General features: G+C 37.8%; 1 protein-coding gene across 1 annotated transcript in view; it reads left to right on the top strand.

Annotated features, from left to right (window-relative positions):
* Positions 1 to 2,865: 2,865 nt before the first annotated feature.
* Positions 2,866 to 20,401, top strand: part of NR6A1 (nuclear receptor subfamily 6 group A member 1) — a 68,242-nt gene continuing 50,706 nt past the window's right edge. The window contains exon 1 of the mRNA XM_069474655.1: positions 2,866 to 2,926. Coding sequence (XP_069330756.1) covers positions 2,911 to 2,926 — 16 coding nt within the window. The 5' untranslated portion in view covers positions 2,866 to 2,910. The remainder of the gene's footprint in view (positions 2,927 to 20,401) is intronic.

Raw genomic sequence — 20,401 nt, 5'->3', positions numbered from 1 at the left:
TTGAGGTCCACTTACTTGAGAGTGGTCACATGGCTTTCACTTTGTATCAGACTTTCATTGAAAGCTTTTAAAAACAAATAAGGCTAAAATGATTCCAGTGATTATGTGGCCACTGGAATTGTTATCTTTTGTTTTACATTGAAGAACTAAACTTATATTACTTTTTGTTTTGTTTGTTTTTGAGACAGAGCATTGCTCTGTTCCTCAGGCTAGAGTGCGGTGGCATCATCATAGCTCACTGCAACCCCAAACTCCTGGCCCCAAGCAATCCTCCCACCTTGGCCTCCCAGAGTGCTAGGATCACAGGCATGAGCCACTGCACCTGGCTATGTTACATCTTGATACCCCCTTCAGTGTCAAAATCTGCAATCATCTTTGAAAGCTTCCATTTGAATAAACAAACAGATGGGAAATGGTGTTTAAAAGAATGTTTTAAATGCTTTGCCTCTTTCTGTCCTCAAGATATGTGGTATAATGGAAGAAATGAAGGACTAGAATATTTGGTTTTCTCAGTTGGTCTGATGACTCCTGCATCTTCTTTCTTTGAGCCTCAGTTTCTCCATCTTCAAAATGAAAGTGGAACCAGTCTCTTCCTGGTTAACTAAGGTTCTGCCACTCATAATTTGGACTGCTGTAGATATGCAGTATGCAAATGCTGCATACATTTGGATGTAGAATTTTGTTCATCTACTCTTTTCTATGTTACAAAGCTACTACTAACAAGTAGAAAATGTTACTGATTTCTTATTTTATTCTCTTCTTCCCACGAGTCCTCTTAATCTTCTTAAATGATTTTTCTCTTTCATTGTTTTTAACAATCTTAGTGGGAGCCATAGTTGAGATTTAAAGTTTGTCTTTTGCATTCACATGGGCAGTGTGATGTAACGTTCACCATCTCTTTCCCCTTCCTCCCAGTAGAGCCTATAAAGGGCTCTCAGAAAACCTGTGGGACTGAGAATGCTGAAGAAATATGGCTCCATATCTGAAGGCAAGTCTTACCTGTATTCTTAAACTATGTTAAAGATCTGCTCTCAGGCTTATGGGTGCATTAAGGATTGTTAGTAAGACCCACCGTTTTAAAAAATCAAGATCTCTGCTTCGGTCTTGATACTAGGAGCCAGACTAATAGCTTGTCATTTCATCTTTCTGTCCAACGGTTGTTACAGTAAAATACAGAGACTTACTATACCTCTGTTGCACATGGGTACTGAGTTCTGATAAACCCATATCCTTCAGGGAGACAAAGCGCTGCCCTTTGAATAAATGTTTCCAATTGAATAGCTTTTTGCTGGTGGACTTTTCCCTTCAGTTTATTTCCCCTCATTCTATTTGTAGTCACTTTGCTAAAATTATTTAAGAGCTACATTAAGATCTTCAGGGACCAAGAAGAAAATCTTTGTTAATCTTTTATGGGGTAAGGGTGGGAGTGGGAAAGCTGGTCAGTATATTTATGTTGAGGAAAGGTATGTGATAGCAGTGGCAGAACATTTATTTTTAGACAAATTATAGCCTTTTCTCCTCCTCTAAATCATTGGTCACTTTCTCTTTAGGCCCTACTTTGTAAGATGACCCTAAGGCTCTCTATTGGTTAGAAAACCCCTCTAGTAATGGTGGTAGCAATATTTACCGTTCAATTATATGGCTGCCAAATGACAGATTCCAGTCCTACCCCAAGAAAGGTCTCCTTTTTTCTGGAATACTGCTGTAAAGTGTGCCTGGCCTTTAAGTTACTACCAAAGCTAAATTAGAGAGGAGGGGAGATTTCATAGACTCAAACACTTTGTGCAGTTAAAAAGTATTTATTCTCAGAAATCAGTCTCTTTGGACTATTCCTTATACCTTCTCAGTGGAACTTGCTCTTTTATTCTGTTATGATAACTGAATGGATAGCTGAATGTTTGACATCATGTGTCATTAGCATATGGCTCAGATTTGCCAGCCTCTGCAGCTCTGGGGCAAGTTGTGAGTGTGCATGTGTACGCCCAGTTTTGCACTCTGCTGCGTGCTGCTAGTATGGTTCATGAATCAGGAAGCCATAGCATGACAATTGCTTAAGATCTTAGGAGTTTTAGAGGAATGAAGCAAGAAGCTTATTTTAAAGATGTATACTTTTGGCTGGGGGAGGGGGATGAAATTTCTAACCTTTGCTTTCTAAAAGATTCTGCAGACCTGGTTTCCTTTCTCCACATTATTTCAAACTACTGTGTAAAACCAGCACAAGGAAACGAAGGACTAGAGTTAAAGTGAGCCCTGCAAACAACTCATAACTTCACATTTTAATTTCCTCAGAAGAATTTGCCTTGTCATTGTTTATTATAATGACAAAAAGCAGGGAATCCCACTCCCCCCGCCCCCCCCAAAAATCCCACATATTTAACATGGGGTTTTTCTTTTGTCTTTTCTTTGGGCCAAAGGTTTTATCTCTAAATTTTCTAGTCAAGAGTATAAAAGAATATAGTATAGAATAGCTCTTGAAGAAAAAGAAAAGAAAAAAAGCCCCATATACTAGAACCCCTTTAAATTAAGTCCTTTAAAAATTTTGCCTTTTAATTCTAGGATCTCAGTTTAAAGAAGAGTGGAAGAATATTTCCCATTAAATGGTTTTCATAATAGTTTTCAGAGAGACATGCGAGGCAGTATTGTTAACTAAAGAAAATAAGTCTATCAGTTCCACTTAGATAACCTTTGGTAATAAACGAACTCCATACACATTGTGACCTTAGCGCCTGAACTTTGTAATCACATGACCAGCTTGTAAACTGACCTGTGAGGATTGTCGTAGTCCCGGTTTAGAGAGAGAAATTGACCAAGTGTCGGAAGGGTGGTTGGTCATCAAGCTGGACTTGTCCTGTAATCTCTGTTTCTTCATGGCTGCAATAGAACTTTTCAACAGACTCCGAGAAGCATGAAATGGAGACATGGGAAGGTAAGGGAACTGATTGTTTAAATCTGGGGCCCAAATCTAAGGTTTAGAAATTTTCTTTGAAGGTTTAGAGCAAATAGTAGCCTTGAGGGAGAAGGGAGGCAGTCCATAAGCAACTGTTTTTTTGTGTCTTGGCAAAATTCAAAATTCAGCCAACAAGTTTTCATGTACATAGCAACTGCCTGTAAATGTTTTAGAATTGAGAAAAGAATTGAGGGAGAACTGTAGTGAATTGATTGCTGTGGTGGATGTTTTTAATAGAAAGAGCAGAAAAAGGGGGAGTGGATTTAAATTTTATGGTGACTTGAAAAAAATTTAACTTCATTTTATATTCCAGTACAGAGGTAAAATTCCCATTTAAAAAATTGTTCTGCTTACCTCTTAACAGAAGTTGTTTATATTTTAAATTCCTTAATCCAGTTCACCATCTGCCAAAGCCTTATTTACTACTGTTAATTATAGGTAGAATTGGGGTCATGAGGCCATTGATAAGGCAACCTCATCCTCTTTGGGGGAATTTACATACTTTACAGTTTTGGGTATAAGACTAAGCCATTGCTAATTTCTTTTTAAGTGGGTTATTTTTAAAATGGGTAAATGTTCTGTGTGTATATGTAATTAATAGTGACTAGTTAGTGTTATAACTTGTTTATTTGTGATAGGCTCCTACTTATGTGAGAAACCTCAGTATCCCACTGCTTTATTATTTAGGCCAGTAAAGACGCATACAGCTAAAGAAACAGATAAAAGATGATTCTTAGTATTAAAGATTTGCCATGTTTATAAAGTACAGTCTAAAAGTTTGATTTCTTATAGGCAAGCACTGCTGAGCTACAGCCAGAAGAGTTCCCAACTCTTTCAAACAGTTGATAAATTTCTAGGAATGGCATTAACTCTATGAAATAGCTAGTCCTGGGTAAGCTTCCCATCCCCTTGCAGCATGGCTAACATCTGCCATAGGCAGCTTTGCAGTTTCGTTCACACTCTGGGGATATACAAACCAGGAAAGTGGGACCCCTCTCGTAATAGCATTCTTCTTTATAGTAACACTGGCTCTCTTCCTCCCTTGTATGTTAGAATTACCTCATTGGTTTTTATTGTAAGTTAATAGAAATGAAAGTAAGTTTGTAGAAAATATCAATTACATCTAAGACCTGTTATTTTTATCTTTAACAGTCCCCTGTCCTTCTCCCAATATACACAGAAATTCTTTGTTAAACTATTCTGGATATGCTAGCTTTTCCAGAAAGGAGTAGTTTAAGAAGTAAGATTTGCTTTGGATCCATTGGACAGGAATTTAGGGGCAGGCAGGGGTACCAGAGCAGTAGTTATGTGAACTTAGAAGGGGTGACTCTGGAGGATTTAGATTTTTTTCAGATTTTTTTTCAAACAGCTTGAGTCTTTTAGTGATAGGTAGTTCACCAGCTCTGAAAGAGGAAAAGGGATTGCACAGAAAGTTCTCCCCCAGTTCATATTTAAGTATTGAAATTTTAATTTTTCTTAGCCGCTCAGTAACTTATGATATCAACAAAAGTACTTTCACAAAACAAGGAAGTGAATTTCAAGTTTTTCACTTGAATCTTCCATACAAAATTCTAGTAAAGCAAGATGAATTATCCCAGCTGAAGGTCTTTGGAAACTTAAAAGGCAAAATCAACTACTTACAAAAGAGGTCAGTGAAAATGCTACTGTAAAAAAAAGCGTTGCCTGGTCTTAGATATTGGGCCCTTGTCCATTTAAATTAACCTTTGTCACAGCTGGGCATACAAATGTTTTGTTTTAGTTCACAGAGGGTTAACTCTATTCAAGCTTTCACTGTGGCAGGCCTGATCTGTGGAGTCATACAATCTGGTCTTTCAGCCCTGCCAGTCGCTAGGCAGGAAGTCTTATTTCTTAAGCTATCTTTCAGAATGGGGGTTGGGATTTGGAGAAAGGTGGGGGAAGGGCCTTGGAGCATCTGTAAGGATCAATAACAGAGAGAGAGCCGCAAGAGAGGCCATTGTGCACACTTCAAGATAGATGTAGCCCTTGTGCATGGCCCCTGCCTGGCAGGACAGACACCTAAAATCAAAACAATGCTACTGAATGAATTCCCCGTGAAAATTAGATTGTTGCTTAAAGGAGAAAAAAATACTTGAACACCCTTTCAACATTTGGGAATATTCTCATTCTTCAATTTGCAAAGATTAAGCAAACCCCACTAGAAATAACTCCAAATTGATTTTTAAATGCCTTTTGTCCTCATGCTAATACTGTATTGAATTGGAGAGGGTGATCATTTTGGTCTTGGTCACATGCATGGAAGCATTGAGTAATCTTTTTTCTTCTCTCTCTTTCTCTCTCTCTCTCCCCCCCTTCTTCCTCCCTCTCTCCCTCCCACTCTCTCTCCTCCTCTTTTCTCCCCTCCCTGTTTTTCCCCTCCCTCTTTCCCTTTCTCTCTTCTTTTTTTCTTTTTTATTGTAACATTTGCTTTACCCTATTGGTTTCAGAGGCATCATTATAGAATGAAAAAAAACCAAGATTTGGTTAGGATTTGAGTAACACAAGTGTGAAATCCCTCCCCCAACAGCTGGTATTGGCTCTTGAAACTTCAACTGAGCTAAACAGATGCTCTTAGTGTGTTATTTTGAGATCATTTAAACCAGACTTGTAGTCAAGAAACCTATAAAAATCTCATTTTAAAATGCACTGAAATTGTCATATGCCACATCTTAATGCATATTATATGGGTGTTAAACAAAAATACGTGAGCTTGGGAAAGTGAGCAATTCCACAAATGAAACTGTGATTTTAAAAGCACTACCAAGTTTGTTGTTCTTTAACACTATCCAAGATTTTCATTTTTCAAATTCCCCTTTCCAAAGCCCAACTGTAACGTTAGTGTTTTACTGTATCCTTTCCCAGAGGACTAAGGCAATAATTCAATAGGTACTTTTATGCTACAAATTCTTTATAGCAGTTGGAAAGAGTAATGGAGTCCTTGGCTCCTCTCTTCCACTAACCTCCACAGTACTGGTGACTACTGATGGTAACAGCTGAAAAAAGTGGAATCATAAACAGCCTCTAATATTCTTCTCCCAATTTGAAATCTTTCAGGAATAAATGCATAAACCAACGGGGGGGTCCATAATGTGACTTACAGACAAACAAATGGATTAGAGGGGGAATGGGGAAGACTTACATTTGAAATTAGCAGCAAGTTTATTTTAGGCTTCTTGAATTGAGACCTGACATATTGTAGACAATTTTGAGGCTAGGGAGAAAAATTAGACACTTAACAGATCATATGCTATTTTTTTAACCTATCTCTAACCCATACCCTTTTTCTGGAGAAAAATGATGCATAAAAAGAAAAGCTGATTTAATCACCATGAACAGTGGCTCCTGGATATCATTGTTTCTGCCTCTTTGATACATTATAATTTTGCATTAACATTTAAACCAAAGGATCAGCTCTTTTAATGGGTATTTTCCTGAGACATACAAATATTGGTAACAAAACTTGGAAGTTGAGTTACCATTTACATTGTATTAAAATGAGGTATGAAACCTACCATGACCCTTTTGAACAATGTGGTCTTTAATGTGTATTAGGGGGAGGGCCTAGTGAAGGAAAGCCATAAAAGTCTTCAGGGTTCAAGATGAGGTTGGGATTTTGGCCTATTGCTTTTGTCATTTTCACACACAAACATCACTGCAATCATGTTTGATTTAGCATCCTTAATACAATGAGGTAGGAGAACAAAAGGATATCAGAGGCACAAGTATGGAAGCCAATCTCGCTCCCCCCCCCCACAAATTTTTTAAGATCATTCTTTTTTCTCTGTCCCCCTGCTACTGCGGTTTCTTTTTAAGCGAAGGAATTAATCCATTTGCAAGAATCTTTTTGCATGCCTCAATAGTTTGCTTGGGCAGTTAAAAAATGAGCCACATCTCAAGTGTTTTTGTCACTTCCCAAAAACTTGATAAAAATGCCATAAATACTGCAGTTTTATGGTAGTCCTAAAATTAAAAAAAAAAAAAAACAACAAAAAAACATAAATAGGAAAAATGCATCTACCCATATTTTAAGGTTGAGAGTTTGGGGGCGTTCCCAATGTGCAGCTGTTTTGCAAATTTTGAAAGCCTGATAGATGTAAAGGTCATTGCTAACTCTAACAGGGTCTTGATGCTCACACTGTGATCCAAGGACCTTGCATTAATTAGGGTGAGAAGCATTGGAAGGTCAGGAGTCAACTGGCTGATGAGCCTCGATGGATTGTCAGTGGGGCCAATCAGAATTCATGTAGGATTTTTAAACCTTTAAAACAAAAAAACTACAAACTGCTGTTGCTTCTGTTGCCTCTGAACAAATCTCTTGGTCTGTATGGTAAGGAATTGTCCCTTGCTGCCCAGATGGCTCATAAGAACTTGGCTACATCTGTTGCTTTGCTACAGGCTTCCTGGTGTAGAGGAAAGAACCTCATCAACCTGATTCTGTCACTAGGCCAAGTCACTTGACCTCTATGAGCCTCAATTTCCTCATATATACAAGAGAGGATAGTAATACCTATATCGCAGAATTGCTGTGGGAATTAAATAAGAGAACATGTGTCAGAGTACCCAGGGCATGCCTAACATGGCCTGAAATTGTAAATCAGTTTCAAAGAGAAGCAAATTTAGGGAGATTAGGAAGGAGAGAACTCTTAAGTGAGCCTGTGATTGGTGCTGTTTATACTCCAAGTAGAAAGTCTCCAGGGAGTGCCTCCATTCAGTAAGCAATAATCAGGGAGGGGCCCTTTGGAAATTTAGCCTTGAAAATGCTGTATAACCAGTGAGGCAAGCTGTTGAGCCTTCTCCTAGAATGAATTGCTGTGCTCATACGCTATTCCTGTGCTAGTGAAAATTAGTAATGTGTGGGTCACTGCAAAATTTGTGGCCTTTTCCTTGCAGAAAGTCTTCTACAAGTGTGGTGATTGGAAGAAAAAGGAGAGGAGATGGGCTCTAAGATAACAGAAACCTTAAATCATAATCAGGAAAAGAAGGGTAGTAAAGTTAGTTTAATCTCCTATGTGTTTTGATGGATAAGTAAATGCCAAGACAATTGCCATGACCATATTTAATAGCCCCTTCTCAGAAGCTTTACCACGAAGTGGTAGAGTTGGGAATGTTGTTAGCATGCTAATCATTGCCTTATTAACTTTGGAGTTGTCAGTCTACCTGCCTTCTGGGGATTCAGGGATTATATCAATGGCCCATTATTCCAATCTCTATATATGAAATTATTATGCAGTCCACATTTGTTGAGAATTTACTATGCTCTAAGCCCTGGGAGCATAGACAGAATTCCTCACCTCAATTGCAGATCTCCTTTTTGAACTATGAAAAGGGAAAAATAATTTTAATATTGCTTAACAGATGTTGAATATTCAACACTTAAAAAGTAGAGTTTTTGAAGGTGATTAAGAGCAGAGAAGGAGCATATGGCTGCCAAAGCATTATTCAAAGCTGGCGGTAGGATTTGTTTTCAATTTGGTGCCCTGTATTTCTTTGCATTTTTCACTATTTTTGCTAGATATTTACTGTGACTTAATTTGCTTTTCCAAATATATGGTTGCAAAATAGAATGTTTAAATGTTTTTCTTAACATAGTAAAATTAGGGACCTGGACTGCAATTGGGAAAAATGTGGAGGGACTTTAAACTTCATTTTTCTGTTTCTCTTTTAGCATCCTATTCACCTTTAGGAGAAAGTTTTCCTTTCTTTGAGGTTTCAGTGTGGCTTCAGTGTGATGGCTACAGCAACCTAGCTTTGCTTTTCAAAGGAGATGATAGGTTATGGATAACTTATTAAATATCAGATGTACTTATTTATGGTATAACCATTGTAAAGAAAATTTATATTTTGGACATGTAAAAAAAAACAAAACAAACACTATCCCAGTAAGCATTTAATCCCAAAATATGCACACAAGTCAGTGTGGAAAGAAGAGATATGGAAATGAAAGGCTTAGGAAACCAATAGGTGGTAGTCATGACCTTTTGGCTAAGGTCATTATTATATGAGTGTGTGTATATACACATACTCACATATGCATTTATATGTTTTTTATTTTAAGTTTGCCATGAGGTAGTTTGTTAATTGCTGCTGACAAGAAAATCTACTGCTCTCATCTCTTTTATTTGATTGGGGCCAGGATGGGAAGAGGTGATGATGTGGCACAATTAGTGTCTTTCTCTGTCACTGGATGTAGTCCCACCATTCCATTGTTTTAACCGTATCTTGTATTACAATAGTACTTTAAGAAACTAACCATCAAATTGTGCTAAGATTCTAGATTCCTTTTGAATATGTAGAAATTAGTTTTCTCTTAGCCTCCCCATTCTCATCGCCACATGCCTTGGAATCATGAACACTAAAACAATTGCCATGAGGTTACCAATCTTATACTAGAGAAAAACTGTCCAATAGAATAGTTTTAGTATGGAAAGTTCATCATATATCCTATGCTGAAAAATATTTGGACTCCGTTTTGTCTTGTGAGTTTTGAAGAGTGGGGGGAAAGAAGTGCTAGTTTTAAAAAAGTATTGATCCAGTGCAGGGAAGCAGAACCTTTGGTTTTGATGACTACATTGGTAAAGTCATGTGAGTGAGTGCTCATTTGCATTAAGCTTCATAATTTGTGATCTTAGTGATGAGTGCAGACTTTAGCATTTATTCTGAACATTGCTGTACGGAAGGAGTTATGAAAGCAATTTTTGGCAAATGAATGGGAATGTCCAAAAATGCCCGTCTGTATTTGGGGCCCATTTATACTAAATCTGGTCAGAATTCTACAGAAAGTGGCCTTTGGTAAGGGTAGTGTGGCAAAACATTTTCCACCCTCATAGAACATATGGTTTCATTTAAAGCATACTAATTGGTCTCTCTTTACCACTAGTACCTCAGAACTGTACAGGGACCTAGGGAGCTGATTACTGAGCTTTGAGCATTGGTGTGAGGTCTTGTCATCTGGAGCTTTTTCATCTGGAGTTCTTATAAACTGTGTACTTTGATTTGCAAATAAAGAAGCTACAGGTGTACCTCAGAGATATTGAGAGTTCAGTTCCAGACCACTGCAAAAAATCATCACATGAATTTTTTTGTTTTCCAGTGCATATAAAAGTTGTGTTTATACTATAGTCTATTGTATATGCAGTAGCATTATATCTTAAAAAACAATGTGCATATATTACTTTAAAAATAATTTATTGGTAAAAAAGGCAAAGGATCAGTTGAGCCTTCAGTGAATCGTAATCTTTTTGCTGGTGGAGGATCTTGCCTACATGTTGATAGCTGCTGACAGATCAGGCTGGTGGTTGCTGAGGCTTGGGGAATGGCTGTTACAATTTCTTAAGATAATGAAGTTTGCTGCATCAATTGACTCTCCTTTCATGAAAGATTTCTCTGTGGCATTTGATGCTGTTTAATGGCATTTTACCCACGCTAGAACTTCTTTCAAAATCTTCTAATACCCTGCTACTGCTTTATCAACTAAGTTTATGTAATATTCTAAATTCTTTGTTGTCATTTCAACAGAGTTCACAGTATGTTCACCGGGGTAGATTAAATCTCATGAAACCACTTTCTTTGCTCATCCATAAGAAGCAACTCTTCATCCATTAAAGTTTTATCATGAGATTGCAGCAATTCAGCCAATCTTTAGGCTCCACTTCTAGTTCTCTTGCTGTTTCCACTGCATGTGCAATTACTTCCTCTCCTGAATCCCTCAAAGTCGTTGATGAAGGTTGAAATCACCTTCTTCCAGATGCCTGTTAATGTTGATATTTTGACTTCCTCCCATGAATCACAAACGTTCCTAATGTCATCCAGAATGGTGAATCCTTTCCAGAAGTTTTACCTTTATAATTCACTTTGCCCATATCCATCAGAGGAATTACTATCTATGGCAGCTATAGTCTCATGAAATTTATATTATGAATAATAAGACTTGAAAGTCAAAATTACTTCTTGATTCATGGGCTGCAGAATGGACATTATATTAGCAGGCATGATAACAACATTAATCTCTTTGTATATCTCCATGAGAGCTCTTGAGTGACCAGGTGCATTGTGAATGAGCAGTAATATTTTTAAAGGAATCTTTGTTTCTGAGCAATAGATCTCAACAATGGGTTTAAAATATGTATATATTAATCATAGTAAACCATGCTGTAAACAGATGTACTGTCATCCAGACTTTGTTGTTCCATTTATAGAGCACAGGCAGAGTAGTTTTAACATAATTCTTAAGGGTCTTAAGATTTTCAGTAGTAAGTGAGCATTGGCATCAACTTAAAGTCATTAGCTGCATTAGCCCCTAACCAGAGAGTCAGCTTGTCCTTTGAAACTTTGAAGCCAGACACTGAGTTCTCTCTATCTGTGCAAGTCCTTAGATGGCATCTTCTTCCAATATAAGGCTGTATCATATACATTAAAAATCTGTTGTTTAATATAGCCACCCTTGTCATTGATCTTAGCTAGATCTTCTGGATAACTTGGCTGCTGTTTCTACATCAGCACTTGCTGCTTCACCTTGCACTTTTATTGTGGAGATGGCTTCTTTCCTTCAGCTTCATGAATCAGCTTCTTCTAGCTTCAAACTTTTCTTCTGCAGCTTTTGCCCTTCTCTCAGCCTTTATAGAATTGAAGAGAGTTAGGGTCTTGCCCTGCATTAGGCTTTATATTAAGGGAATGTTGTGGTTGGTTTGATCTTCTATCCAGACCACTAAAACTTTGTCCATATCAGCAATAAGTCTGTTTCACTTTGTTATCATTCATGTGTTCACTGGAGTAGCACTTTTAATTTCCTTCAGGAATTTTGCATTCACAACTTTGCAAACTGTTTGGCACAAGAGGCCTAGCTTTCAGCCTGTCTTGGTTTTTGATATGCTTTCCTCACTAAGCTTAATCATCTCTAGCTTTTGATTTAAAGTGAGGCCTGGCACAGTGGCTCACACCTGTAATCTCAGCACTTTGGGAGGCTGGAGTGGGAGGATTGCTTGAGGCAAGGAGTTTGAGGCCAGCCTGGCCAACATATACTCCTATCTCTACTAAAATTTAAAAATTACTTTGGCATGGTGGCATACCCTGTAGTCCTAGCTACTTGGGAGGCTGAAACAGCAGGATTGCTTGAACCCAGGAGTTGGAGGTTACGGTGAGCTATGATCTCACCAGTACACTCTAGCATGGGCAACAGAGTGAGACCCTGTCTCTAAATATAAATGAATGAATGAATGAGAGAGACGTGTGACCTTCCTTTCACTTGAACGCTTAAAAGCCATTGTGGGATTATTAATTGGCCCAATTTCAATATTGTTGTGTCTCAGGGAATAGGGAGGCCTGAGGAGAGGGGGAGAGATGGGGAACAGCAAAATACATAACACATTTATCAATTAAGTTCACTGTCTTATATGGGCATAGTTTGTAGCACTCCAGAATAATTACATTAGTAGCCTTGAAGATCACTGCTCACAGATCATAACAAATACAATAAAAATGAAAAAGTTTGAAATATTGTGAGAGTTACCAAAATGTGACACAGAGACACAAAGTAGGCACATGCTGTTGGAAAAATGGTGCTAATAGACTTGCTCAATACAGGATTGCCACAAACTTTTAATTTTAAAAAATGCATTAAAGTGAAGTGCAATAAAATGAGGTATGCATATATGCTTTTCTTTCATTCAGCTGACATTCACTAGTGATTGCTCTGTGCTTAGTATTGCACTGTGTATTAGGGATACAGAAAAAATTAGAGTTTCTCCCTGCCCTGTGGTGTACATTCTAGTAGAGGGAAATGACTCCTCATATAAATAAGTGCAACAAAGTGTTAGAAGTACACTGATAATAGTACTGCAGGGTACAAACATTGTGCAGAGATAGGAATGATCATTTCTACCTGGGCTCTCAGGTTAGGCTTCAATCAGGAAAGCATTTTGAGAAGACTGGTAGATGTTTGCCAGGCTTGTGAAGTGGGAAAGAAACTCTTAGGCAGAAAGAGTTGCATGAGGAAAGGCATAACAATGTAAAACAACCTGACAGAGTCTGGGGTGAGTTATAAGGCCCATCTAGGACAGAAATATTGTTTGGTTTTAGATACAGGGGAAATCCTAGAGAGAAATTTGATCTGTGAATTGATGCCCCTACCCCTAAGCAGAAAAGAGCCCTCTTCACTTTCTTGTCAGTCCTTTCCTTGCAAATATGTTGAAGAGATTAATGTATCTGGCTAGAAAGGAGCACAGTTCTGCCTCACAACTAGAGGCCACACTTAAACAAGCTGCTGCTGAGATTTAGGAAGAGCATGCCGTAGCCTTATTTAACCTCATTACAAATTGCCAGGTACTGCAGAGGGAAGAGCCCTTGGTTAAATGGTTCTAAGAAGTTATACTCTCTGCCAAGGGGCCATCTGTTCTCTAGTCTAGGGGAATGTACCAAACAGAAATGGGGTCTTTTTTTTTTTTTTTTAATGAATGGAAAAATAGAGTCTTAATTCCTTATCCAGACATTTTCACTAATTTAGACTAAAGATTTCTTTTGGTTTTCTAGAGCAAGATGTGTGTGTGTGTGTGTGTGTGTGTGTGTGTGTATTTTACTGAAATAATCATCGTATTTTTGCTTATGTCTAGTTGATAACCTAGTGACCAAAGCATTATTATGGTTTTGGATAGGCAGTTGCAGGTACATGTGTTTTCAATTTCATTTTAAAATTAACATACAGTAAAATGAGTGCTTTGAGTTCTACTGTTCTATGAATATAGAATTGTATAATCACTACCCCAGTCACGATACAGAATCATTCCTTTACCTCAAAAAAACCACCTTCATCCTATCACTTTGTGGTCATACCCTCATCTTACTCGTAACCCTTAGCACCCACTGATCTGTTTTCTGTTACTATAATTTTATCTTCTGGAGAATATCATATACATGAAATTATGAGTATATGACCTTTTGAAACTGGCATCCAACTTATTATATGTATCAGTAGTTCTTTTTTGGCCAGGCGCGGTGGCTCACGCCTGTAATCCTAGCACTCTGGGAGGCCGAGGCAGGCAGATCGTTTGAGCTCAGGAGTTCAAGACCAGCCTGAGCAAGAGCAAGACCCTGTCTCTACTAAAAAAATAGAAAGAAATTATCTGGACAACTAAAAATATATCGAAAAAATTAGCCAGGCATGGTGGCACATGCCTGTAGTCCCAGCTACTCAGGAGGCTGAGGCAGAAGGATTGCTTGAGCCCAGGAGTTTGAGGTTGCTATGAGCTAGGCTGATGTCACAGCACTCTAGCCCAGGCAACAGAGCAAGACTCTGTCTCAAAAAATAAATAAATAAAATAAAAATAAAAATTAGTTGTTTTTTATTCCTGAGTAGTAGTCCATTATATGTTTGTTGATCCATTTACCTCTTGAAGGACATTTGATTATTTCCAATTTAGGATGACTATGAATAGAGCTGCTCTAAACATTCATGTACAAGTTTATGTGTGAACCTAAGTTTTCATTTGTCTATAGTAAATACCTAGGAGTAGAAAGAACCTGTCAAACTGTGTTCTGAAGTGATTGTATCATTTTGCATTCTCATCTGCAATGTATGAGAGTTCTAGTTGCTCCATATCTTCATCATCACTTGATATTGTCATTCTTTAATTTTAGCCATTCTGATGTGTAGTTTTAAGTTGTATTTCTCTAATGGCTAATGATATTGAATGTCTTTTCATATGTTTAGTTGCCAGTCATATATCCTCTTACCCTCTTTGGAGAAATCTCCATTCAAGTCTTTTAAATTTTTAATTGGGTTGTTTTCTTATTGTTGGGTTTTGAGAGTTCTTTATGTATTCTGGATACATAATACAGACAAGTTTTCTTTACAAAAGTCAAATGAGATGGAAAAGGTATTTCTAATTATTGAAGTGGTTTGCTTATATTTCAGGTATTTCTAAAATCATAGTTTATGCCTTATACCTTTTACCACTCTCAGCCCTTTTCTTTGATAGTCAAGCTGTATGTTGTGACTTAGGGGGTTTCTCACAATTCTACAGTGCCTTGTGGAATTTAGGGATGGTAAGCAATTGAATCACTATATTATGATCTAGTCCTCTGTAATGCTCTCCCTAGATATAAATTGCTCCTTTAGCAATGAGAAAGGATTATTTCCAGTGTGTGGCACAGTGAGGGGGGAAGGGTAGAATTAAATGAGGCCAGAGAATTAGACCAGGGCCTGATCATATAGGCCTATAAGTAGGCCATGGATTTAATTTCATATTCAAGAGGAAGTAATTAGATTGTTTTGAGCAGAATTTTTAAGGCTCCCTCTGACTACATTGTAGAATGGATTGGAAAATGGATAATAGCCAGCCCAAGAGAAGTAGGGGACCAGTTAGTAGACTAAAAGGTCATGAGGTTAGCAATGATGGTGGCTTAAAATAGAGCTGGTAGTAGTGAAGATGAAGAGTAGATTTTAGATCTGTTTTGGAGAGAGAATTGATAGGTTTTGCTAATGATTGGATGATGGAATATAAAAGTAAAGGAAGTAAGGAATGACTCATAGATTTTAATCATAAACAAGTAATGGATTTTGGTCCCATTTACTAAGATGGGGGAAATTACCCAAGAAACATGTTGATATGGGGGAGTAGGAATAGAATCTAGAGTTCTGTTTGAATTTGGTAAGCTTTAGTTGCCTGTTAGCCAAATGGAAGTGTTAAGTAAGCAGTTTAGATACAGAAGTCTGGAGCTCAAGGGAGGTTTTTGGTTTAAAGACACACTTTTGGGAATTAATACAATATAGGTGGAAGTCTAAAGTCACCTAAGGAGACAATATTGGTAGAAAAGAGATCCAGGGACTAACCCCAGGGCACATGCCAATGTTTGGAAGTCCCAAAGAGTACTCAGTAAAGGAGACTGAAAAACTGGTGGTCTGAGAAAGAGAAGGAAAAGCTGGAAACTTTTATCCTCGAAGCCAAAATAGAAAGGTGTTTCAAAAAGGGAAAAATTCAAATGCATGTCTAGTTTCTTTATTCACCCAGCAAATGTTCCTGAGTGCTTTCACTGTATAAGACTCCAAGGATAGATCCAGTGGTGATCAGGAGATAAAGTGCCTGTCCACATAGAATATACATACATATTTTTTAAGGATTTCAGTGTGAAGCTATATAGGGATTCTAAGGACCCATCTATATTCAGTTTTAATCCTTAAATGTCAGGAAGCTGCCCTTAAACTCATAATGATTACATTGTTTTCCCAATTTCTGAAAAGAGCCATCAATTTACTAGACTAGAAAGTTTGGTGTGCAAATTCATGTAGTGTAGCTTAGCAACCATTGAGTTTATAGATACATAGGTCATTTAAAGGCCAGATGAGATGCAGAGGCAGCTGTAGTGTACAGGTGATATAATTTGGATGTTTTTCCCCTCCGAATCTCATGTTGGAATTTGATCCCCAATGTTGGAGGTAATGTGGGAGATGTTTGGGTCATGAGGGCAGATCTGCCATGTATGGCGTGGTGCTCTCCCAGAGGTAATGAGTGAGTTCTCACTCTGTTAGTTCACATGAGAGCTGGTTGTTTAAAAGAGCGTGGACACCTCCTCCTCTCTCTCTCTTGCTCCTTCTGTCTCCATGTGACATGCCTGCTCCACCTTTGCCATCCTTCTTGATTGGAACCTCCCTGAATCCATCACCAGAAACAGATGCTGGCACCATGCTTCTTGTACAACCTGCAGAACCATGAGCCAAATAAACCTCTTTTCTTTATAAATTACCCAGCCCCGGGTATTCCTGTATAGCAGTGCAGAACTGACTAATACAAGACGTTACTTACATAAACATGTACAGACTACTTTCATTCTCTGTACTAAGTTTCTCCATCTGTAAAGTAAGGAGGAGAAACTAGTTTATTTGTAAAGGCCACTCTGGCTCTGAAATGTAATGACCCTATAATCCAGAACCAAGTAATCAGAGAAGTCATAAATGATTGAGATGTGTAGCAAACACATTAACCCTCAAAGTCAATAATAGTAATACCCTTTACAATGAAAAACCCTAGTGGCCAAATCAACTTCTAATTCAGTATCTGGGGAGGAAAGCATAGGATTTTGGCAGTTAGAAGCCACACCAATGAAAGTTCCTGGGAGTCCCTTTGGAATAAACTCAAAGACAATTTTTTGTACACATACTTTCCTAAGGGATATTTTGACAACTCTGGTTTAACTACTTGGTATAATTGTACTGTGCATATTGTCACCTCTCTTATAGAGGTCTATAAATTATGGGAGATATTTCTAAAAAGAATTATGGCCCCTGGTTGGAGAAGTAAGCATAGTCATAATAAAATACAATTAAATTTGTTGAGTCACATCTTCATTTACTAGTACTCTGCAAGTCTTTTACTTATTTTAATCTCTTAATTCTCACAAAAATCCTGTAAAGTGAGTATTTTTATCTTTATAGGTGAGGACACTGAACCTCAGAGACATTAAGTCACACAGCTAAGATAGTGACTTACTGGGATACAAAGCTGGTGTTGCTTTTGCTTTTTTTTTTTTTTTTTTTTTTTTTTTAAGAGATGGAGTCTCCTGTGTTGCCTAGGCTTGATTCAAACTCCTCAGCTCAAGCAATCCTCCTGCTTCAGCCTCCTGAGTAGCTGGGACTACAGATGTGCACCACCATGCCTGGCTTGCTTTTGCTTTTGACTTCATAATTACAGTAAAACTAAAACAAAAAAAATTTTCAAGAGCAACTTACTACAAAAGCTCAATAAATAAATTTTTGGTTCTCTAACCCAGGCAGTCATCTCTGAACTGTAGGTAGATATGAAGGGGACCAGTCAGGCTGCTGAGGAGAGCCAGATATGTAAAGCAACTATAATAAGGTGATTTTCTGTACTGTCCTCATAGGCAAATCCAGTAGGTCCCAGGCAGGCAAGAATTAGAGACTCAGTCAGGTGACTCATACCCCCTCCTCAAAGGCACCCTGCACTTTATAATTTATAGGACACTTTCTCATACATTCCTGTTTAGTTCCCATGGGAACTTTTCAGGGACAATCACTGTCCTCATTTTACTGATGGGTATCTTGAGTCAAAATGGTGATGATATGACAATAATAATAGCTCACATTTATTGAGCTACTATATTCCAGGAACTTTACATGTATTAACTCTGTTATAAACACATTATGTATAACAATCCTCACAATAACCTTGTGATGTAAGTACTATTATTATCCCCATTTTATAGATAAGTAATGGAGGCATAGAGAGACTAAGCAATATGGCCTAACTCGTATAGTCTAAGGAATGCAACGTTCAATAACTGTTAAGGCTGAGATTTTAATCCAGACAGTTTGACTTTACAGCTCATGCTCTTAATCGCTATATTACACAACTTTTTGATATAGAGAGAAGTGATCAGCCTGAGATTACGGGCCTAGCTTAATCCTCACCATTTTTGTATAAAGGCAGGAATACTGATGTATAATATAGGCTTTGGTCTATAAGGGGAGGGAACAGGCTTGTTTAGGTTGGGTGGCATCTGCAGATTAAAATAAGACCAGTATGTTTTATTACAGGGAGTCATAGTTTAGCATCAAATAAGGAAGGGAGCTCTTCATCACTGTAGGTTTTCAAGCTTATGTAGGAGAATTACTCTAAAAATACAGTTAATTGAAACATTAGATGGAGAAGTTAAACATGGACTTTTCTAAGGCCCCTTCAGTGATACTATGTATGGTTAAGACTAAATTCTTAGTCCTTACATATTCTTTCTGCCACCTCCTGCCTCTGATTAGAGTGGTAGCTACCAACTTTGACATCTGAGGAGTATCTTGAAGCTCTTAAGTCAGTGTCTTAATTCATAGTATAACAGACATGTAGGTGCCATTCATCCATTCATACATCCACTCATTCAACAATATTTTTGAGCGCCTACTTTGCTTGGTCTTAAGATAAAAAAGTGTACAAGACATTAGACCTTGTCTTTGTGAAATTTATGTTCCTAGTGTAGGGAAGTGGTTAATATCAGCTTTTCTCACTCAGTAATAAAAAATTATTCCAGTGTCAGTATTTATTTATTTATTTATTTTTCTTTTCTTTTTTAGAGACAGAGTCTTGCTCTATTGCCCAGGCTGGAGTGCAGTGGATAGGATCGTAGCTCACTGCAGCCTCAAACTGCTGGGCTCAAGAGATCCTCTTGCCTCAGCCTCCTGAGATATATTGATCTTTTAAACATAAAAGTAGTACATACTTGTGCTAAAGAGATAATAGAGTAAAAATGTCCTTTTGTCCTCTGTGCCCTTCATTCTTCCTCTTCAACTCAGTAATCTCACTAGTGACAGTTTAGTGAGTTTGCTTCCAAACCTTTATCCATCTATGTATCAAAACATGTACATGTATGTTCATGTGTATATATGTTATGGTTTTTAAAAACAGAAATGGGGTTACATCAATCATGATATTCTACAGTTTTTCCCCTGTTTTCATTTAGATATCTTTCTCTGACAGTACATGTAGATGTATCTTATCCTTTGTAAGTGATTGCTTATCATTCCATTGTATCCCTATGTTAGTTTAACCAATCTCGTATAGATTAATATTTAGGTTGCCCAACTTTTCACTATTATGACATAGATGCTATATTTAAAAAGAGTTTTGATGCAAAAATGTGGAGGAAGGCGATGAAGACAGGTGTCAGAAAGACATGCCCTATGAAATACTTTTTAAAAGGAATGTGAACGTTGGCTTCCTCAGTAAATAGTTCTTGCATGAAAGAAAAAGCTTAGGGGACTGTGGTTACTGTCTTCTGTGAAAGGTTATCCCATGGGGCCTCAGAGAATGGAGCTAGATCTAGTGGGTAGAAAGTTACAGGGTGAGAGATTTCAAATCAGAGTAAGGGCCAACTAAAATATATATATAGAAAAAATTAGCTGGACATGGTGGCGCCTGCCTGTAGTCCCAGTTACTCGGGAGGCTGAGGCAGAAGGATCGTTTAAGCCCAGGAGTTTGAGGTTGCTGTGAGCTAGGCTGACGCCACAGCACTCACTCTAGCCCGGGCAACAGAGCGAGACTCTGTCTCAAAAAAAAAAAAAAAAAAAAAAATCAGAGTAAGGAAGAACTTAATAATAGTCAAGTCTGTTTTGTGGTAGTGAGGTAGTGAGTGCCTCATTTTTGGAAGTATGTTAGCATTCATTCCTTAGGTTGGAGTAGATGACCTCATGATACCCGTTTAAGCACTGAAATTCTACCCATGTAGGAGAAATTACAGCCTTCACAGCACCCTTCAGACAAAAGAGCAGAGGGCTTCCTACTTTGTTCATTTATCATTTTCAGATGAGTCACCTGGGGGTTGGGGACTCAGATAATTTTTCCTCCAAGACAAGATCCTATGAGTCTTCTTTTTTTCTCTCCATTGTCATATCCTGTTGGGATATCACATGTTAGCAGCTATTTTTAGTTCTAAAAGTTTCAG

Source organism: Eulemur rufifrons, chromosome 7 (genome assembly GCF_041146395.1).
Source record: "Eulemur rufifrons isolate Redbay chromosome 7, OSU_ERuf_1, whole genome shotgun sequence".
Classification (NCBI taxonomy): Eukaryota; Metazoa; Chordata; class Mammalia; order Primates; family Lemuridae; genus Eulemur; species Eulemur rufifrons.
The sequence above is the reverse complement of the archived record's forward strand: the minus strand, read 5'-3'. Positions and strand labels throughout refer to the sequence as shown.